General features: G+C 63.8%; 1 protein-coding gene across 2 annotated transcripts; it reads left to right on the top strand.

Moving 5' to 3' along the window:
- The first annotated feature begins 706 nt into the window (after window positions 1–706).
- ADSS1 (adenylosuccinate synthase 1) lies at window positions 707–18,749 on the top strand. 2 transcript variants are annotated; one of them, XM_074364891.1, is made up of 13 exons: window positions 707–993; window positions 7,810–7,912; window positions 10,452–10,514; window positions 11,094–11,144; window positions 11,388–11,454; window positions 12,440–12,547; window positions 12,648–12,729; window positions 13,344–13,470; window positions 13,999–14,153; window positions 14,908–15,032; window positions 16,717–16,814; window positions 18,113–18,233; window positions 18,332–18,749. In XM_074364891.1, exons 1-13 carry the CDS (start codon window positions 802–804, stop codon window positions 18,435–18,437), a joined length of 1,398 nt encoding a protein of 465 aa, XP_074220992.1. In that variant the 5' UTR covers window positions 707–801; the 3' UTR covers window positions 18,438–18,749. The 2 variants fall into 2 exon arrangements, with proteins under 2 accessions (XP_074220992.1, XP_074220994.1); XM_074364893.1 differs by having other exon boundaries at window positions 708–993; window positions 18,113–18,262.
- The last annotated feature ends 96 nt before the right edge of the window (window positions 18,750–18,845 follow it).

Below are 18,845 nucleotides of genomic sequence, written 5' to 3'. Positions count from 1 at the left end.
ATACCCCCTCTCTGGGCACCCAGTCCCTCCACAGGCTGGGGCAGGAAAGGTCTGGTATGGGGCCTCTTGGAGACCCCGGCCCTTTGTGGCTGGTGAGCATCCTTGGCTGCTCCCCTGCCCGGCCAGGTGACAGCACTGGTTCCTTCTCCCTGGACTCAGCCCTGAGAACCCGGATGGAACCCTTCTGCTGGGAACCGGCGTGCCCCAGTGCCAGACACTGCCCCAGTGTGTGCGTGAGGGGAGGGAGCAGTGCGAGGTGGGGAGCTGTCCTTTCTGCGGCCACCAGAGGGCGTGCGCGCCAGTCCCGGGGTTCCGCGCGGGGCAGGTGCGCACCCCGAGCCACTGTGCAGACCCTCGCGGCTGGGCGCACAGACGCAGCTCCCCTTTGCCCAACAGCACTCCCGCCAAGAAGGAGACCCCCTCAGCTTCTGGGACCCTGAGGTCCTGGGCGTGGCGGGGCCCGGCGGGGCGGGTTCGCGGCGCCCAGGCCGCGCCTTGGGAAGGGCGAGCGCGGAAGCCCCCATGAGGCTTCCCCGAGCGCCCCGGGTCTGGCCCCGCGGAGGGACCCCGGAGCGCGCCAGCGTCCCGTGCGCCCCGCGGCAGGGCTCGCAGCCCCACTCTGCTCCCGGGTGGCGGCAGGAGGCGGGACCCAGCGGCCCGGAGGTCACCGCGGCGCGTCACGGCGCCCGAGAGCCCGCCCCCGGCCCCGCCCCCCGCCCCGGGCCGGCTCCTTTTAATGGCGCGGCGCGCGGGTGCGGCGGGCTCTCGGGCGGCCCAGCGCAGCGGACGAGCCGAGCCAGCATGTCGGGGACCCGAGCCTCCAACGACCGGCCCCCCGGCGCGGGCGGTGTCAAGCGGGGGCGGCTGCAGCACGAGGCGGCGACGACCGGCTCCCGGGTGACTGTGGTGCTCGGCGCGCAGTGGGGGGACGAGGGCAAAGGCAAGGTGGTGGACCTGCTGGCCACGGACGCCGACATCATCAGCCGCTGCCAGGTGCGGGCCGGGCGCCGGGTCCCTCCCCAACCCGCCCAGCGAGCCCCCGTCCCCTCCCTTCGTACCCAGACGGACCCTGTCCTCCCTGTCCTCCGGCCCTCCCCGTCCTCCGGCCCTCCCCGTCCTCCGGCCCTCCCCGGACACGCCTCCTGGACTCCTTCCCACCCCGACACCCTTCCCAGCCGCCTCCCCCACCCCCTCACCCGCACACACCACCCACTCACACAAGCCCCTGCCACTCAGGGGCGCACACGCTTCCCTCCCCCACTGCCCCCCAGGGACCCGCCTTTCCCAGCAGCCCCACCCCCGGGGCAGTGGGCCAGGGGCAGAGCTATGAATACAAGTCGCTGAGTTGGAGACACCCGATCCTCAGGGGGTGGGGTGTGCCATGCCTGTGACTTTGGGCCCTCCACAGTTCGGGGGGCAGGGACCCGGGCTCCTGGGTGGTTTGAGGGCCCCCAGTTCCTCATTCTGTCTGGTCTGGGATAGAGCTGGCTGATTGCATGGGGTCCGTGCATGCTGAGGAGGCTGAGTGCCCGAGAGCCTAGGGGACGGTGGCCCTGGTGGGGGGGGGGGGGTCAGCCAAGAGGAGGCAGAGGCCGGGGCAGAACAGCAGGCCAGGACCTGAAGGCAGCCGGGCCAGGGACAAGGAGGAGAGGGAGGGGCCTCGGACTTCTGGCCAGGGTGACCCAGTGCCTGGCAGTGCCACCTAGGAAGCCAGACACAGGCTTTGTCCCCTGAGGGCCTGGGGCGGGGCTTCTGCCAGCTGTGGCTGCTCTCAGCACCCCGTCTGTTTTGACCGCCACTGGGTACTCCCTCCGGGGCACTGCCCCCACACGGGCCCCAGGCCACGCTTGCTCCTGTGGGCTGACTTACAGCTCAGAGCACAGAGTGGCCAGCTGTGGGGCGCATGCATTGGGGTCTGCAGCCACACACAGGAATGTTGCCAAAAATGTGGAAGGGATGCCCTCTGAGCTCCTCCTCCCTGGCTCTGTGGCCTCATTCCTGAGCTCCCGCCAGGCGAGCTGGGGCTCCAGCACTCCCAGAGGAGCCCAACGCACTGGGCTCAAGGAAGGTCCACCTGGCCCACTCCTGCCCGACACAGACGGTGGATTCCTAGAAGATGCTTTCTGGGCTGGTGGGAGGTCTCCCATCCTCTCTCTGCCCTAAGCCACAACAAGCCAGCCCGCTCGTCTCCCTGGACCCTGCAGCTGGGCGCATGCTCCATGCCCACTCCTCTCCCTCCCCGGTAGAGGGCGTCCCCTCCTCAGGCCTGTCTGCTCCGGGGACACCCACGGCCCTCCCTCCGTGCAGCCAGCCAGTTCTGGCCAGCCTCGCATGCCCGTCTGTGGCCATCTCGATAACCCTCATCTTGAAGATGCCAGTCTCCCCTGGCTATGGAGATGGTTCTAGAACTAGGCCCTCCCTGCTCTGCCACCTGGACCTGCAGGCCAGGCCCTGGCCACTCCCATAGCTTGTAAGAACCTTTGATGGGAGGAACCAAGGACAGAGCTGGTTGGAACCCCCTCACCAACCACGGGGCCTCCCGGGCACCCTCTCCTCCATACGACTTCTCTAACTGCAATCAGATACAGCTCCACCTTCAGGCCGCAGCTCTCCAGGGTGGTGGGAGGAACTCCAGGCTGCCTTGGGGGCCCACAGTGCCTTCCCTCCTCCAGCCTTTGAACAAACAGGTGAGGCAGGGAAGCAGGCCCAGAGAAGGTGAGGAATTGGGATAAGCAACATGCATGGGCCCTGACATGGGCTGCACCACCTTGTGTCAGCACTGGACATCGAGGGCTGGGCCAGGGAGGGTCCGGCCCTGTGGCCCAGGGAAGGCTGCTTTTAGAATGCCTGTGCTTGAAGCCCACAGTCAGGGCCTTCACACCACGGCCCCAGGAGCTGGGCAGGGCTCGGGACCCAGGCGCTGAGGGAAGCCAGCAGCCAAGTCACGTGCAGTGGACCCAGTGGTGGGGGAGCTGGAGTCCCATCTGGGTGGCTGCCTAGAAAGCTGAAGCCAGCCAGCCCCAGTGACCGGAAGGGTCACCTGGGCCTGGGGCCATCCCGAGTGGCAGCTGTGACCCCCCTCTGGCTGTCCTGGTCCCTACCTGTGGTTTTGCCCCACTGACCCTCCACCACCAACAGGCCTGTCTCTTCCGGTCCCAGCGTCCATACACCGATGAAGCCCCCTCGTGGCCTTCGGCCACCTTGCTGACTGGGACTCACTGCCCACCTGCCCAGGAGTGGTCTGCAGACCCGCCTGCCCATCCAGCAGCGTCCTCGTGGCTTTCCCATCTCAGTGGTTTGGGGCTCGTGGTCAGCGTGCACCCCAGCAGCCGCCCGAGACCTTTCTCACCATCCAGAGATGTCTCAGACCTTGAGTCTCTCCTGCTGTTTTCTGTGCCTCGAGGGCCCATCCCCCGGGCAGCGCCCCCTACAGCCGCTCCCTGAGCGGGTACTGCGCCCGCGCCCTCTCCGCCAGCCCTCCCTCCGCCCCAGGCCTGTCCTCTCTCCCAGGCCACGGCCCTGCTGCGGCTTCACGGCAGGACCCCCGAGACCGTCCTCTTTGCTGCCTTGTGTGGACCCGCGGCCCTCAGGCCGGGGGCTCTGCCCGCCCTTCTGGGAGTCCCTGCACCTCGGCCGGGCTCCCTTCTGTGTCTGCTGAGCGTCCTTCCTGCTCCCCGTGGCCCAGATAGGAGCCTAAGAGCCCACTCACCTGGCCAGGCCATCGTGGCCTCGGGCTCCCCTGCCGCAGGGCCCGCAGTGCCAGCCCTCCCTCTGTGTCCAGGGTTCCTTCGTCAGGCTTTGGGCCCCTGCCCAGGATCCCGAGGCCTCAGCACACACTGGTTAGGATTTAAGGTCCCCCTCCTTCCATCGGCAGTGAGGCGGCTCAGCACAAGGGCGCCGGGCCGGGTTCCCCTCCATATGCAGCATCTGCTCCTGTGTCTCGTCTCCCGCGGCGGCCTCCCTGCAAGAAGGGCCGTGCCCTGTGGCTTGTTGGTGCTCTGGGACCTCTTCTTGGGGCGAAGAGGACCAGGAAATGCCTCACCTTGAACCCCAGGCTGGCCCAGGGGCCTCTGGGGTGGGGAGACCGGAAGTGCTGGGAGTTGCTTCCAGAAGCAGTCTCCCCTCCACGTCTGCACCCTCTGACGGTCACCCAGCAGTGGCTCCAGGGGCAGGGCCCCCTGAGGTTGGCGGCCCCTTGTGGCTGTGGGCGCGTCTGCCCGGGGCAGGAGAGACCTGTGTGCCAGCCTGGGGTGCACGCCCTGCTTCCTCCAGGCCTCACGCCAGTGCCTCAGAGGGCAGAGCAGCTCTGCTTGGGGTGGATGACTGAATGAATGAATGACAGGAACCTGCCGGCTGACATGTAGGAGGTGAGGGCTGCATAGGTGGACTTCGAGGTTTCGCCTGGACCCTGGGCGAGGGTGGGGGTGTGGTCAGAAGCATCTCCGCCCTGAGAGCCAGGCCCCTGGCCGTGTGTTGTGTGAGATCCTGATAAAACCCGCTGCTGCCGCTGCCACTGCCACTGCCGCCCAGAGGCCTCCTACCCCAGCCAGGACCACACCGGGGGCCGGAGCGGCTTCACAGCCTCTGAGACGCTGTGGCCCCGCACTCAGCCTCTCTGCTTGCTACATCCACTCTTCTCTGGTCCCCAGCAGGCTGGGCTGGCCAGACACCTGCGGGAAGGTCCAGGGCTGGTCAGATTCCCAAGTGGGCAAGCCTTGGCCTTGGCCCCGTTCCCATGTCTGTCCACTTTCTTAGATCTCGGCTGTCAGGGAGGCAGCTGACAAGAGCATCCAAGGGGACTTTGAGTGACCGGCCAGGCCGCGGCAGGTGGCTTCAGTGTCCCTGGGGGCTCGGAACTGTGCCCGGCTCCAGGTTCCATCACGGTGGGGAGAAACTGCAGGCAGGCAGAGCCTCAAGAGGCTGACACCCAGGACACCTCTGGGCCCAGTTCCTGCCACCTTGGCCAGTCCCCCACTGGCACAGAAGTGGGATGAGGCCGGCGACAGCTCATTCTGACAGGGTCTGGGATACGGAGCCTCCAGAACCTTCCCACCTGGGGATAGGGAAGCTGAGCGCGGCCCTGGAGCAAAGGCCCTGCAGAGGCAGCCAGGCTGGGCCCGGGGCCCTGGACAAACTTCCCCTCCAAGTAGTTCTCCAAACCAGGTCAAGCCCTGCATGGACTGCTGGCAGAGCTGCTCACCCACCTGACAGCCGCTCACGCAGCTCTCCCTGGGCCCTCAGACAGCAGGCGGCAGCAGGTCTGAGGCTTAGGAGGCCAGGGGAGTGTTCTGCCCCGACTTCAGCGCCTGCCCGCATGTGGCCTGTGGGAGGGCAGTCGAGGGTCTCTCTGGGTCACCTGGACCTCAGCAGAGCTGCTGGGAGGCGTGCCCTGCAGGTCAGCAGGCCCTGGGCTCAGTGTCCAGGGCTGGCTCACACCCCTGGGAGTGGACTGTGGCCTGCTGCCTGGGCCCTGCTACTGGCAGGGGTCATCTGCCACCCACTGGCCCACAACGGCCTGCCTGTGTCTGTTCCTGGGTGCCTGTGTTTACCCCAAACAGAGGCGGGGGTGCGCTCGGGCCAGCTGACTTGGCACTGGGCACTTGGAGGGCAGGGGGGAGGGAGGCGGGGTGTCTGGGCTGTTTGGTCTCTGGCCAGGGCAAGCAGGACACAGCTGTGGGGTGATGCCTGGCATATGGGGAGAGCGTCTGCAGGGAGGCAGTCGGCCTGCCACCCAGTCTAGCCTGGGCTCTGCTGCAGATTCCCTTCTCAGGACCTGTGTTCCGGGCTGTCAGAGGAGGCCGTGCCCCCGGGGCCGCCCCTCCTGCAGTAGCTGTGATTCGGTGTGAGCATAACAGAGGATGGGGTGGGGGGACACACTGCACCTGTACAGAGTTGAGGTCTGAACAAAGACGGGGGTCTCCCAGGGAGCATCGTGACCCCCAAACCCAAGGCCTGTCCGTCATGGCAATTCCTGAGCCCACAGCCTCTCCTCCCCACCACTTCGTCAGCTCCCTTCGCCCCCTTCCCTCCCGCAGCCCCTGTGTCTCCCTCAGCGGCAGCCCACCTGGCCCCCCCAGCACCGCCTCCATCCTGAGCCGCCCCTGACCCAGCTCGTGGGGCACTCCCTCCTTGGCTCCCAGTCCCCTCCACCATCCCCTTTGTCCTGCTCCCCTGTCATTTACTCAGAGCTTGTGGGTCGGTCAGTTCCAACAGCCAGCCACCTGGCTCAGGGCACCTGGGGAGGCAGCAGGCCCGCTGTCGGAGATGGTTGAGCTGTGGGGACAGCACGGTCATGCAGCCGGGCTGCCCAGCAGGATCGTGGTGACCCCAGGAGTCTATTAGAGGCAAAGCTGCCTCAGCCCTGCAGGCCCCCACATCAGGCCAGACAGACCTGCAGATGTGCATTTTATTAGCGGCTCGCTTGGGTGGCTCATGGAATTGGTTTCCAGCAGGGCCATCCGGGGCCTGGGTACAGATCGCAGGGGCTGAGCCCTGGTGAAGGGGAAGTCCAACTCCAGCCCCACTTCTTAGTTTACCCCTGTGTGAAGTGAGGTCCAGGAGGGAGAGCGCCTGGGCCCCCAGCCCCGACCCACCGCCTAGCTTATTTCCATGGAGGAACTGGGAGATGTAAATCTTGTCCAGACCCAGCGTAAGGGGCAGTGCTCCCTGCCGGGAGGAGGCCGCCCTCGTTCAGCCTGCCTGGGTGGGGCAAGGAGAGGCCACGTGTGTAGGGAGACTCACCCTGCCAGGCCCTGTGCAGAGGGGTGAGGCCTTCTGAGCCAGCAGCCCATCACCCCCTCTGCAAGGCAGGAGGACCGTGGGGTGTGGAGGGCAGAAGCCCAGCCATGGAGAGGCCTCACAGATAAGCTTGGGTTTCTGTAGGAGGTTCAAGCCAGAAGCGGGGCTGGCTGGGCTCCAGGACTCTGGGGACGGGGCAGGCCCAGGCACTGGGGTCCAGCCAGCCCACCTCCCAGCCCTACCTCCACCCGGCCCTGGGGCCCACAGTGCCCTCTAGTGGCCAGAACTGGGACTGGAAGGTGGGACCTTTCCCGGGCTCCCCTGACTCACCCCAACCGGCCTCCACCCACGGCAAGTAGTTCAGAAAAAAGGGAAGCTTGTCATCTGGGCATCCCCCAGAACAGTACCGACCTCAGAATGGCTTTTTTTTTTTATTCTTAGATGGTGTGGGGCTGCACAGGACCAGCCCAAGAGGAAGGTGCTGATGGCCCGTGCCGGCACCCTGGCTCCTTACCTGGCCCCAAAACAGTGGTGCTGCCTGGCCCACCCTCTGCCTCCATGGAGCTCAGGCTGTGTGGCAGCTGGGGCCGTGGGGTCCTGAGTTTGTTTCCCAGAGGATTGGGCCCCCTCATTCTTGCATCAGAGGAGGGACACCCCAAGAGGGACTCATGGGCGGGGCAGGGCTTTGAGCGAGTCTGCAGCTTCGGGCCACACTGAACCAGCCTCCCTGGAGAATCAGCACATGCCCCCGAGACAGTCCTGGGCACTGGGACCAGCTTGGGCCAGCCCCAATCTCAGATTCAGTCCCCTGCACCCCACCCAAGAAGCAGGGCCCTGGCCCAGCACCCCAGGCATGCATCAGAGTCAACCACTGGCCCAGACTCCCCAAGTCCAAGCGTGGATGGCATCTCGTGCTCCCTGGGCACAGAACTGCCGCTCCAGGCAGCCTAGAGGCAGCTCCTGAGCGCCTGCCATTAGAGCTGCCTGCAGTGAGGCTGGGCACCTGGCAGGCCCTCCCAGGCAGGGTCCAAGTCCTGGAGCTCCTGGCACTCAGCCAGTCTCTGTTCCCAGGGGGGCAACAACGCTGGCCACACGGTGGTGGTGGACGGCAAGGAGTATGACTTCCACCTGCTGCCCAGTGGCATCATCAACACCAAGGCCGTGTCCTTCATCGGTGAGTGTGCCCCGCCCGGCCCCAGGTCCCAGCGTGTGGGTGGGAAAGGCCTAGGGCGATGTCCATCCTGGGCCCACGTGCGGGCTGGGCCCTGGGCCCTGCCCTGCCCAAGTGCTTGTGTGGGAGTAACCTGCTCACCTGGGGCCTCGGCCCTGGGCCGGGAGGCTCGAGGTACCAGCCCTGAGTCAGGGCCCTGGCAGAGGTGTCTGATCCCCAAGCCCGTCCTCAGAGCCGTGCAGGGCTGGGCCCCAGACGGAGGGAAGGTGCAGGAGGCTCTGCTGAGCTCTCGCACTCCCCGAGCGTGTGGGTGTGCAAGTGTGCACGCGTGCATGTGCCGCGTGAGTGCATCTGGTGAGTGGGTGAGTGTGCGTGTGTATGAGTCCGTACGATGTGTGTAGGTGTCTGCATGCGTGCCTGCCCTGAGTGTGTGTGTGTGGGACGGGCCTGGCTTCCAGCCTCGTGGATGGAGGCGGAGTCTGTGTGGGGAAGCTCTGCTTTTCCTGGCCCCCCCAGATCCCTCTGCAGTCTCCTGCCCCCTGCCCCTTCCCACTGCCCTTCCGCTGCCCCGCCCCCTCTCCAATGTCTCCGTGCCCAGAGAGGTGAGGCCTCCAGAACTGTGGGGATCTCTCCCTCCGTCTCCTCTTTTCTGTCTCCTCTGTCTCTGTCTCTGTCTCCTCCTCTCCCCCCGCTGCCCCCCTCCCTCACTCTCTCCCTGTCTCTGTCAGTCTCTGTCTCTCTCTGTGGCGGGCCCGACGCCCATCCTGCCCCCAGCTCTCGCTCCCAGGCTCCCAGGAGCTCTTCCTGGGCCCCAGGCCTGGCCAGGCCCCGTGGACACGCTCATGGGGCTTCTAGTGCTGTTCTCTCCCATTCTTTCCACGGCCGAGCGGGGCCACACTCATGGCTTTCTGCCCGCGCCCCCTCCTCGGCCGGGAGTAGGGGTGGCCTGGCAGGTGTGTGCCCAGCGGAGGCCCAGTGTGGCCAGCCGTGCGTGAGCAGAGGAAGGAGCGTGTTGGCAGAGAGGCCGTGGGGCTGTGCAGTCAGGCTGAGCGGGAGGAGAGGGTGGCCCAGAGCCTTCTCCGTGGGGGCAGACGTGGCCCGGCAGTGGCTGAGGACAGAGCAGTTCCCCGGGAACCTGTGGCCCAGCTGCTGCGGGAAGCTTCTGAGCACAAGGCTTTTCTGCTGGGTCTGGGGCCCCACTCGGTGGGAAGTGAGGCCAAGGAGGCACTGTTTGACCTGTGCCCTGCCTTGTCTCCAAAGAGGTGGGGTGGGTTGGGGGTGGCGGCCAGAGCCCAGGCTGGCAGTCACCAGCTTGGCCAGATGGCGCCCAGGCAGCCCACTTAGCAAGGGGCAGGACGCGCCGGCGCTCACGTAGCTGCCCCTCAGCCTGCGTCACCCCCCAGGCCTGCCTCGCAGTCATTTCAGGACTCGTGGCATTTAGGTGACCTTTTGTGCTCCGTGTGGCTTGCGTAGTCTCTGAGTCACTCCCATCTGGACCAATGTCCGGTCTCCTTTGGCCAACCCTAGCTGGGCAGCACAGGGGTCAGGCTCCCCAGGAAGGTGGTGGTGGCCCCCAGCCGTCTGCTTTTGGTAGAAGAGGAAGGGGCTAGCGTCGGCTTTAGCCTGGGCCACAGACGCGTGCCTGAGACCTTGAGGAGGTGCCTCCCTTCTCTGGCCTGTGTCTCTGCCTGTGCAGGACATCTCTGCAAACCTCCTTCCGTTTCACGTGGTGCTTGGGTCCTGGGAGCTGGTGGAGGCTGCATTTCCCTGCACCTCCTGCTTTCCCATTTCCACGCCACTTAAATAAAACATAACAGCTTCTTTGAGGTGTAATTTACAAACCATGAAAGTCACTCACGGTGAAGGCACGACTGTACCTCCATCACCACAATTCAGTTCTAGAATATTCCATCCTGAGACGTTCCCCCGGGTCACTTGTTGGTAATCCTCCTTCCCTCCCCAACCCAGCAACTGCTGATCTGCCTTCTGTAAATGCTTCATGGTGGTTTTTGTTTTGTTTTCAACATTTTTTCTTGTGATCAAATCTCCATTACATAAATTCAGCCATTTTTAACTGTACAGTTCCGCAGCCATAAGCACATCCCAGCCGTCACCGCCATCCATCTCCAGAACCTTCTCATCTCCCTAAACAGAAACCCCGTCTGCATTGAGTACTCACTGCCCCTTTCCCTCCCTCAGCCCCTGGCCCCAGCATCCTGCTTTCTGTGTCCGGGAATCCGCCACCTCTAGGGCCTCATGTGAGTGGGAGGAACAGACCCTGTCCTTCAGCGTCTGGCTTATTTCACTTTATATGATGTCCTCAAGCTTCCTGCAGGCTGCAGCCTGTGTCAGCATGTCCTTCCTCGCTAAGGCCGAGTAGCATCCTGCCACGCGGCTGGACTGCGTCTGCTTTGTCCCTTCACGTTGACGGGTGCCTGGGCTGCTTCCCGTCTTAGCCACTGAGCGCTGTGCCATTCCACGCTGTTCTAAACCTAAGTCCCTAAAGTCCATGATCCAGTCCAGTCTCCTGTCTGTGTTGCAGGCAACGGGGTGGTTGTCCACTTACCAGGCTTGTTCGAAGAAGCAGAAAAAAACGAGAAGAAAGGTGTGTCCCCTGGAGACCCACCCGGTCCAGGACGAGCGAGTGTCCCCAGCAGCCGTGCTGGCCAGCGCCTTGCTGTGTGGTCCCTCCCTAGGGCAGCATCAGATGGGCAGACGAGGCGGTTTCCCGCTGGCTCTACCTGTGCAGGAAGCCGGGTCCTTGCTCAGAAGCAGAGAGCGGGCTCTAAACTCTGGCTTCGGGCCACAGCCTCAGTGTTACGGGGGAGTTCTCATGACCCTGGGGACAGCTGGCACTGGGAGATGTAGACTCAGGCAATCCAGGAAGAACCCCTGGACCCTGGAATTTGACAAGGCTCCCAGGGGACCCCAAGGTCCAGCTGACATGGGGGACCAGTGGACCGACCAAGCCTTCAGGGAAGGATGTGGCTCCTGGGGGTTCCTCGGGGGGTGGCGGTGGCAGGCAAGGCAGTGACCGAGGCTACTGGCCAGGTGCCAGGGTCTATGTCCCCCAGGGGAGAGGGCCCAGGACCCTGGCAAAAGGAGAGGCCACAAGGTGAGGGGTGGCGCTGTGCACCTGAAGTGACTGTGTGGCCTGTGGTGACCACGGGCTGTGTGTCCACAGGCCTGAAAGACTGGGAGAAGAGACTCATTATCTCTGACCGCGCCCACCTCGGTGAGTTTCAGGCTGGCCTGCCTGCTGGTGGATGAGTGGCCCTCGCTGTGGCCTGTGGCTCCACCAGGCCCGCTCCAAGGGCTCCCGGGGGCGCTGGGCCGGGCTCACTGCCTCCACTGGCAGATGGGGAACCTGAGTCCCGGGGGGGAGGCCAGCTTGTCCCCAGAGGCCCCAGTGTGTGGTGGGCGAGTCCCTGTGACTGGCCTGTCTCTCCCACTCGCGGCACCCTCCCCTGCTGGGCAGTGTTCGATTTTCACCAGGCAGTGGACGGGCTCCAGGAGGTGCAGCGGCAGGCCCAGGAGGGGAAGAAGTGAGTATCTTCTCCGCTGGCTCGCAGTCTGCCCACCAGGGCACTGGGCGTGTCGGGTGGGGCAGGTGCGTCCTCTCAGAGCCCCTGAGAACGGCGTCTGTTGGTCCACCCCGGGCCTCCCCAGGCCTGAAGCCCAAGTGAGCCGCCTGTCCCGGGACTGCACCGTCGTCCCCAGCTGCCGCCCCAGGAGTACCCGGCTGTCACTTGCCACGTCCACCGCCACTGCTGGAATCGCAGGCCAGCCTTGACCACATGCGCGGCCACAGCGCGGCCACAGTGCCACATCCTGCCCACCAGCACTCAGTGGCCTTTCCCTGGTTCTCCAGAGATACTTATTAGGATGTGCCAGGAACAGGTTCTCACGGAGGGACAGGAGTGAAGCGGACAAGCATCCTCTCACACATGTGTGCACACACGTGTACGCACACGCCCGTGTGCCTGCACCGCACGATTCACACCCCTGCATGTTCATACACGGGTACACACACGCTCACGCGCGTGCGTACACGCACTGCTCGGCCACAGGCAGGTGGCCATGCTGAGCTTCCCCATTCGCTGAGCCTGGGCTGGGCTGCAGGGGGCAGTGGCTACAGGTTGGGCACTGTGGGTGCCAGTCCCAGGGGAGGCAGCGGGCAGCCAGAGCAGTGGCCTCAGTGCCAGGTAAGGGGGAGCCTGGCAGATGGGACAAGGAGGGCACCACCGGGCACTGGGCCTCAGAGTGGGGCCAGGGGGTGGGGGAGGGGTGGGGCTGGGACTAAGAGCATGTGCCACCACGCGGCCCCCGGCCCTGAGCGCTGGCTGTTAGAGGAGTCCGGCGGCTCTCAGGGCCGTCCCAGACTCCTGGGCACTGGTGCTGGGAGGGCGCCTCAGATGTCACCCAGCTCAGCCTCTGATCATAGGGGTGAAAACTGAGGCGCGAGGCGGCTCAGGGTGCCCAGGGCTGGCCAGGGCGTCCCGTGCTGACGGCCCCGCGGCTGTCTTTCAGCATCGGCACCACCAGGAAGGGGATCGGCCCAGCTTACTCATCCAAAGCGGCCCGCACAGGCCTCCGCATCTGCGACCTCCTATCGGACTTTGACGAATTTTCCAGCCGGTACCTGAAACGCCCGCGGCCCAAGGGGGAGACTGGCTCGTGAGGAGGGCGCAGGGATCCAGGCGGGGACGAGGGGTCACAGTCATTGTCACTTCCACAGATTCAAGAACTTGGCCCATCAGCACCAGTGCATGTTCCCCACTTTGGAGATAGACGTGGAAGGTCAACTCAAAAGGCTGAAGGTAGAGTGGGGGCGCCGCGAGGGGGCGGGGCGCCGCAGTGGGCAGGGAGGTCAGGGAGCTGGGGCCCAGTGCCATAGGGCTGTGGGGGAGGGCCGGGGGCGCGGAGCATCTCATCTGATGTCCGTGAACGCTCATGGACCACACTCGTTTCGGGCATTATTATGGGGTGTTCAAGCTTGGGGGTCACGGGCCTCCTGTGTGAGCCCCTGACCAGCCGTGGTCAGGGTGGTCTTCTAGGAGGCCCGGGCTCACCTGCTCGGTCTGACCCTTCCCGTCCTTTCTGGGGAAACAGCCCAGGACTTGCAGGGTGGGACAGAGGCCTACCCCATCTGTCTGGGGCAGGAGGTAAAGCTGGCCCAGCTCACTCTTACGGGGACAGGACAGGCAGGAGACGGGAGGGTGTCACTGCAGAGCCCTTCTGGAAGTTTCCAAAGGTGGGACCTAGCTCCTCCAGCCCTTGTCTGGGGCTGTGAATGTGGACAGGGATGGACGGCTAGCGATAGTTACAGACCAGGCGCCTTGATGGGCAGGAATTTGCTGGAAGGAGGGGCAGTGGGGAGGAGGCCAGAAGTGGGTGGACGCCCGGGTTCCCGCATCCTCACCCCTTCTCCCAGGGCTTTGCCGAGCGGATCCGACCCATGGTCCGAGACGGTGTTTACTTTATGTACGAGGCGCTCCACGGCCCCCCCAAGAAAATTCTCGTGGAAGGTGCCAATGCAGCCCTCCTAGACATTGACTTTGGTATGTCCAGGGCCCAATCCCCATGGACCCTCTCTTTCATGTGTGCTGGGGAGACAGGTGTGGTAGGGCCACCTCCCACAGCCACACTGTCATCCGCACCCAGGAAATGGTCGTACTGCCCTCATTTTCCTAACTTCCAGGAGGGGAAGAGAGAGGCTGAGCTCAAGATGAGGGATGGAGGTTTAGAGGGAACAGCCCGGGGCTGAGGAGCCCCAACTGCCCCATGTGGGCTTTTGTCCATCTGGTCCCCGACCTGGGGACACACCAGCATTGGGGTCACATGGTGGCCACAGGCCAGAAAGATTCCCCCCAACCTTGTCCAAGCCCAAGTGACCTTCTTCCTCCCCTAACCCCCCAGCCTGTACACATAGCACCTTGTGCCAGCTACACCCCCAGGGTGGTCCCTCAGACTGCTGGCCCTGGAAACCCATGGAGGGGACATGGTGGGCTGAACCGCCCTCTGCCGAGAGGCTCCCCTGGGCTGGGGTGATCTGCAGGGATGGTGGCCTGACCAATTCTGTCTCGCAGGGACCTACCCCTTTGTGACGTCATCCAACTGCACAGTGGGAGGCGTGTGCACCGGTCTGGGCATCCCCCCCCAGAACATAGGCGAAGTCTACGGTGTGGTGAAGGCCTACACCACTCGCGTGGGCATCGGGGCCTTCCCCACCGAGCAGATCAACGTGAGTCCCCAGCCCTGGTGGGATCCTGTGGGGCCCACGGCGGGGAGCGGGCAGGCGGGCATCCAGTGGTGGAGCCAGGGGAGATGCCAGAGGCTGCAGGCTCCAGTGGCACCGCATGAGTGTCCATGTCGGGCTCCTCGGCTCAGGGAGGACACGGAGAGCCTCCTCTCGGCCTCATCCTTGGGGGCACAGGCCACCTCTGCCCTTGGGGGGCTTTGGCTGGTCTGGGTTTCAGTCCCAGCCGATACAGCAGGGCTAGAAACAGCCTCATCCAGCAAGCATGCTCTCCAGCCTCACAGGTGTTTCTGGAAGCTCAGGACACCACTGGCCTTCCTCCTTACCTGGCCTTGTGCCCTTGTGTCTGGAGAGGTGTGTGAGGGCTGGAGAGGGAAAGGAAGTGCCTGGAGGCTTTAATGGGGCAGGGTGTACAAGGATAGGGACCCTGAGAAATGAACACACACCTTGCCCAAGGCTGCAGTGCAAGGCCGGGCCCCTCTGCCCTCACCTGCCTGCACGTGTGTGAGCCAGGCTGTGCCTCGTCCTCCAGGCCCAGGAGGAGGCGCTGGTCAGCAAGGCCCTGCCCGGGGGAGAGGCTGCTGGGGCAGCTGCTCCAGGGACGAGGGAGCAGAGAAGCAGGCACGGGGCTCCGCAGGGATGTGGGGGCGGGGGGGGCCGCAGAGAAGCGCTGAGAGTTGGTTGGGCCGGGCACAGGCTCCCTTCCGTGCAGCATCGGGCCTGCTCTGTCTCCACGCAGGAGATCGGGGACCTGCTGCAGAGCCGCGGCCACGAGTGGGGCGTGACCACTGGCCGGAAGAGGCGCTGCGGCTGGTTGGACCTGATGATCCTGAGATACGCCCACATGGTCAACGGATTCACCGCGTAAGCCGCCACTCTGGCACACGTGCTACTGCGCACCCATCTGGGGTCCGTCCACCCCGGGGTCCCGCCCTGACTCCCCGGACCCTGCAGAAGCAAGCAGGGCTGGGCATCAGGCTCAGTGCCACCATCTCCCCACGCAGGGGGCTGTCACCAGAGGTAGACCCTTCCACACTGCGGGGCCACAGTGGGGGTGACGTGGGGGCCCAACCAGGGCACATCAAAGCCAGCCCTGTGGCCTGGCACCATGTCTGGTCCTGAGCACAGGCAGGGAAGGTGACTTCATGAAAGCCAGAGGGTGTCTTGGCACCTGTAGGACGTTAAAATAGTTCATCTGGACCCAGGGTTCAGTGCCCAAAGCAGAGGGCCTACACTTGTCCTCACGGGCCCAACGCCCTCTGCTGAGTGGGCCTCTGGTCTGTTAGGGTGCAGGTCTGGGCCCACAGGGAGGGGAGGGGAGATGCTGTCCCAACACAGCGGGTGACCAAGTGCTAAAGGAGGCCACTCTGAGCTCTGAGACCCCAACAGGCCCACTGGCTGGGGGCACCATCTCCCCGCTGTGCCAGCGCCAAATGCCATCATTCCATTTCCCCTGAACCACCAGGTGACACTGGGCTCGGAAGACAGGTACAACACACACCCCCAGCAGGAAAGGCCGCCCCTGAAGCCCTGAGACCCCTCAGGGTGGCCGCAGTGGGGGCGCGGCTCGGGCTGGACCCAGAGAACAGCCAGCCTGGTTTACAGCCCCACAGCGGGAGCTCCACAGGCCGCCCCCCTCTGCAGCCCTGGTCTGCATGGCTGCGGACAGGATGACCCTGAGGGCCCCGGGAGTGGGAGCGCCCCTCCTCATGTCAGCGGGAATCCCGAAAGTGGTGTCCCAGCTGGGGAGGCGGGGGGCCCCCACGCTGCTTCTGGGACTGACTGGGTAGCCGGGCTTCCTCCTGGTGATGGTCACGGGTCAGGCAACTCAGACCTTCTCATGGGGAGCTTGCTGCTTCCCCCTCATAAAGACGGGCCATGGTTCCAGGTGCACATTTGTTACCAAAATTGTGTGGCACGCAGATAAGCCACAGCCATGCTCAGTGCGTGCAGAGCTGTCCCTCCACAGGAGGCAGAGGGATGAAGTGGCTGAGGACACAGTGTCTGAGGTCCTTGACCCTCAGTCCTTGTGTGCAAAACAGAGAATGCAGCCTCAGGAGGCCACAAGGCCATGGGCGAGCTCCGGACCGGGCAAGGGCACCATGTACACCGGCCCCCATGGGCCGGGAAGCACAGGGACCCCTCCAGAGGTGGCTTTCAGGCCTTGCCGAGCGGCGGGGAGGGGAGGGAAGAAAAGGAACGTACATGACCCCAGCTTCTCCCGGGTGCTGGGTGGATGGCGCGCGGAAGATCCTGCCGTGGGCACCTGTGGTCTGTGCACAGTCACGGGGTCTCCATGGGGCGGAGGGGCATGAATGGGCACTGAGACCCTACACGTGGCCGTGAGGAGGGCAGAAAGGCCAAGGTCATGGGATCAGAGTCCCCATGGGGCGTGAGGTGAGGAGGGCAGGGATGCCTGGCTGTCGGCGGCCTTTTTAACCTTCCTTTTCTGTTCTTGGCAAATAGAGGAGAAGCGAGGGGTGGAGACCAGGCAGAGGAAGCAGCTGCATAGCTGACCACATCTCGGCTTCTCTTTGATTTTGGACAGGCTGGCCTTAACGAAGCTGGACATCCTGGATGCCCTGGACGAGATCAAAGTCGGCATCTCATACAAGCTGAGCGGGAAGCGCATCCCCTACTTCCCAGGTCCGTGCCTGGGCGGCTCTGCTGCCCCTGGGTCGCCTCGCCGCTGGGCTTGGGAGCACACATGGCCCGTGGTTTCTGGTGGCGAGGGGAAGGGTCTGCACGTTGATTCCGAGGGCAGGAGCAGGTCTGGAAGACGTTTGTCACAGGCTCTCGCCCGACGGGAGGCCTGGCCCAGGGCAGCTGCAGGGCTTCCCACAGTTTGGAAAGGGCTCAGAGGGACTTGGAGGGCCACGCCTGACCCCGGGGACTCTGCGAGGCCTTCCGGCACCTGGGGGTCAAGGCCCCCCTCCCGGGAGCCCTGGGGGCTCACCTGAGACAGCAGATGTGGGCTATGGACAATCAGAGCTCTGGGCAAGTGGGAAGATGACTTCTGATTTAAGAAAACATGCGTTTTTTTGGTGAGACTGTTTACAATCTAACTAGAGTTCTACCACCTACACTGTAACTAGATTCCTGTTTCAGGGGGTGGGTAATTAGGTTTATCTATTTATTTTTAGAGGCAGTACTGGGGATTGAACCCAGCACTTTGTGCATGCTAAGCATGCACTCTGCCACTTGAGCTATACCCTCCCCAAAAAGCAAACTTCTTTTAAAAAGCATAAAGGCAGTGCTGTTTTCCTGGATTTCATAGTGACTTGTGCATCTGGACAGGGGTCATATTTTGACCCCACCTCCGTGGGCGGCCATGGGCGAGCTGCCCTTCACCTGCCGCCCCCGCACGTGTGTGGACACCCACCAGCACCACATGGCTGTGGGAGCCCGGTGTGTCCTTTTGGCCGGTGTCCTGCAGCCCAACTGACCCTGACCTTTGAGGGGGCGCAGCAGGAGTGTGGTGTGACCCCAGGGGCGCGTTCAGACTTGGAACACGTCCAGGATTCTTGCAGTGGACAGCTCATTGTGGCATCTTTTGACAACGATGGGTTGTTGGTCTCTGCTGTGAGCCCTGGGGTCCCGGCCAAGTGGCGTCCTGCCCTGGGGAGGAGGGCATAGACCCTTCAGGGTCCTAGATCCCTTAGAACTTCCAAGCAGAGTCCTCAGAGCTCCTTAGCTCAGTCACCCATGGACACCCTAGCAAAGCACGTAGTGAGTCCATGTCCAGGGTGGCTGTGTCCCCTGGTCTTGAAGGGCTGCAGCCAGTGACTGAGAACCACCCCTTGGCCAGCGAGAACCAAGCAGGGCAGCTTGCCTTGCTCGCCACTGACCCCCGGGGCAAGCCAACCCCAGGCAGGGGTCCCGAGGCCGTGACCGAGCGGACGTGTGCAGGACACTGTTCACCCCCACCCCGTGTGCTCCCCCAGCTAACCAGGAGATACTGCAGAAGGTGGAGGTGGAATATGAAACACTGCCTGGGTGGAAGGCAGACACCACGGGCGCCAGGAAGTGGGAAGACCTCCCCCCGCAGGCCCAGAGCTACATCCGGTTCGTGGAGAACCATGTCGGAGTGGCAGGTGGGTGCACCCCGGCCGCCCTCCCTCTCCCCGCCGCGCCCTGGTCTGAACCTCTGCTTTCCCTTTCAGTGAAATGGGTTGGTGTCGGCAAGTCAAGAGATTCGATGATCCAGCTGTTTTAGACGAAGACAGAGCTGAATCCAGCAGGACACAGCAGGTCCCCATTCCCACATAGATGGCCACACTGGTGCCCCTTCCTCGGCTGGCAGAACCAACGCCATAAACAAGGAAACATGAAAATAACATTCTGTACTTTTCTAATTCTCTTTAAGCCTTCAGCTCCACCGCTGCTTTCTACTCTAAGCATCTGAGAGCCAGCATTGTCTACATTTTTAAAAACCCTCCTATTTAAAGTGAGACAGAGGGCTCTGAACAGAGAGCTTTTACGGCACCTGAGTTGTCATGTGGTTGTGTGTCCGACTGGAGGCGTCTGGCAATAAACAAACCCAACAGCCGCTGACAGTAGCGGTCAGTGCCTGTTTTGTTCTGACTGTGTCCTTGTTGTTTCGGCTTTTAAACACTGAAGGGCGCCCCTGACACCTTGCTGCCTCAGCAGCCTGGGCGACACACGGTCTTGGTGCTC

Source organism: Camelus bactrianus, chromosome 6 (assembly GCF_048773025.1).
Source record: "Camelus bactrianus isolate YW-2024 breed Bactrian camel chromosome 6, ASM4877302v1, whole genome shotgun sequence".
NCBI lineage: Eukaryota > Metazoa > Chordata > Mammalia > Artiodactyla > Camelidae > Camelus > Camelus bactrianus.
The sequence above is the reverse complement of the archived record's forward strand: the minus strand, read 5'-3'. Positions and strand labels throughout refer to the sequence as shown.

Bases quoted from the DNA above. Each gene is read 5' to 3' on its own strand.
- ADSS1 (XM_074364891.1), top strand. From the start codon at position 802: ATGTCGGGGACCCGAGCCTCCAACGACCGGCCCCCCGGCGCGGGCGGT. The intron at 11,145-11,387 runs GTGAGTTTCAGG...CCTGCTGGGCAG, and splicing joins CTCTGACCGCGCCCACCTCG to TGTTCGATTTTCACCAGGCA. The intron at 11,455-12,439 runs GTGAGTATCTTC...GCTGTCTTTCAG, and splicing joins CAGGCCCAGGAGGGGAAGAA to CATCGGCACCACCAGGAAGG.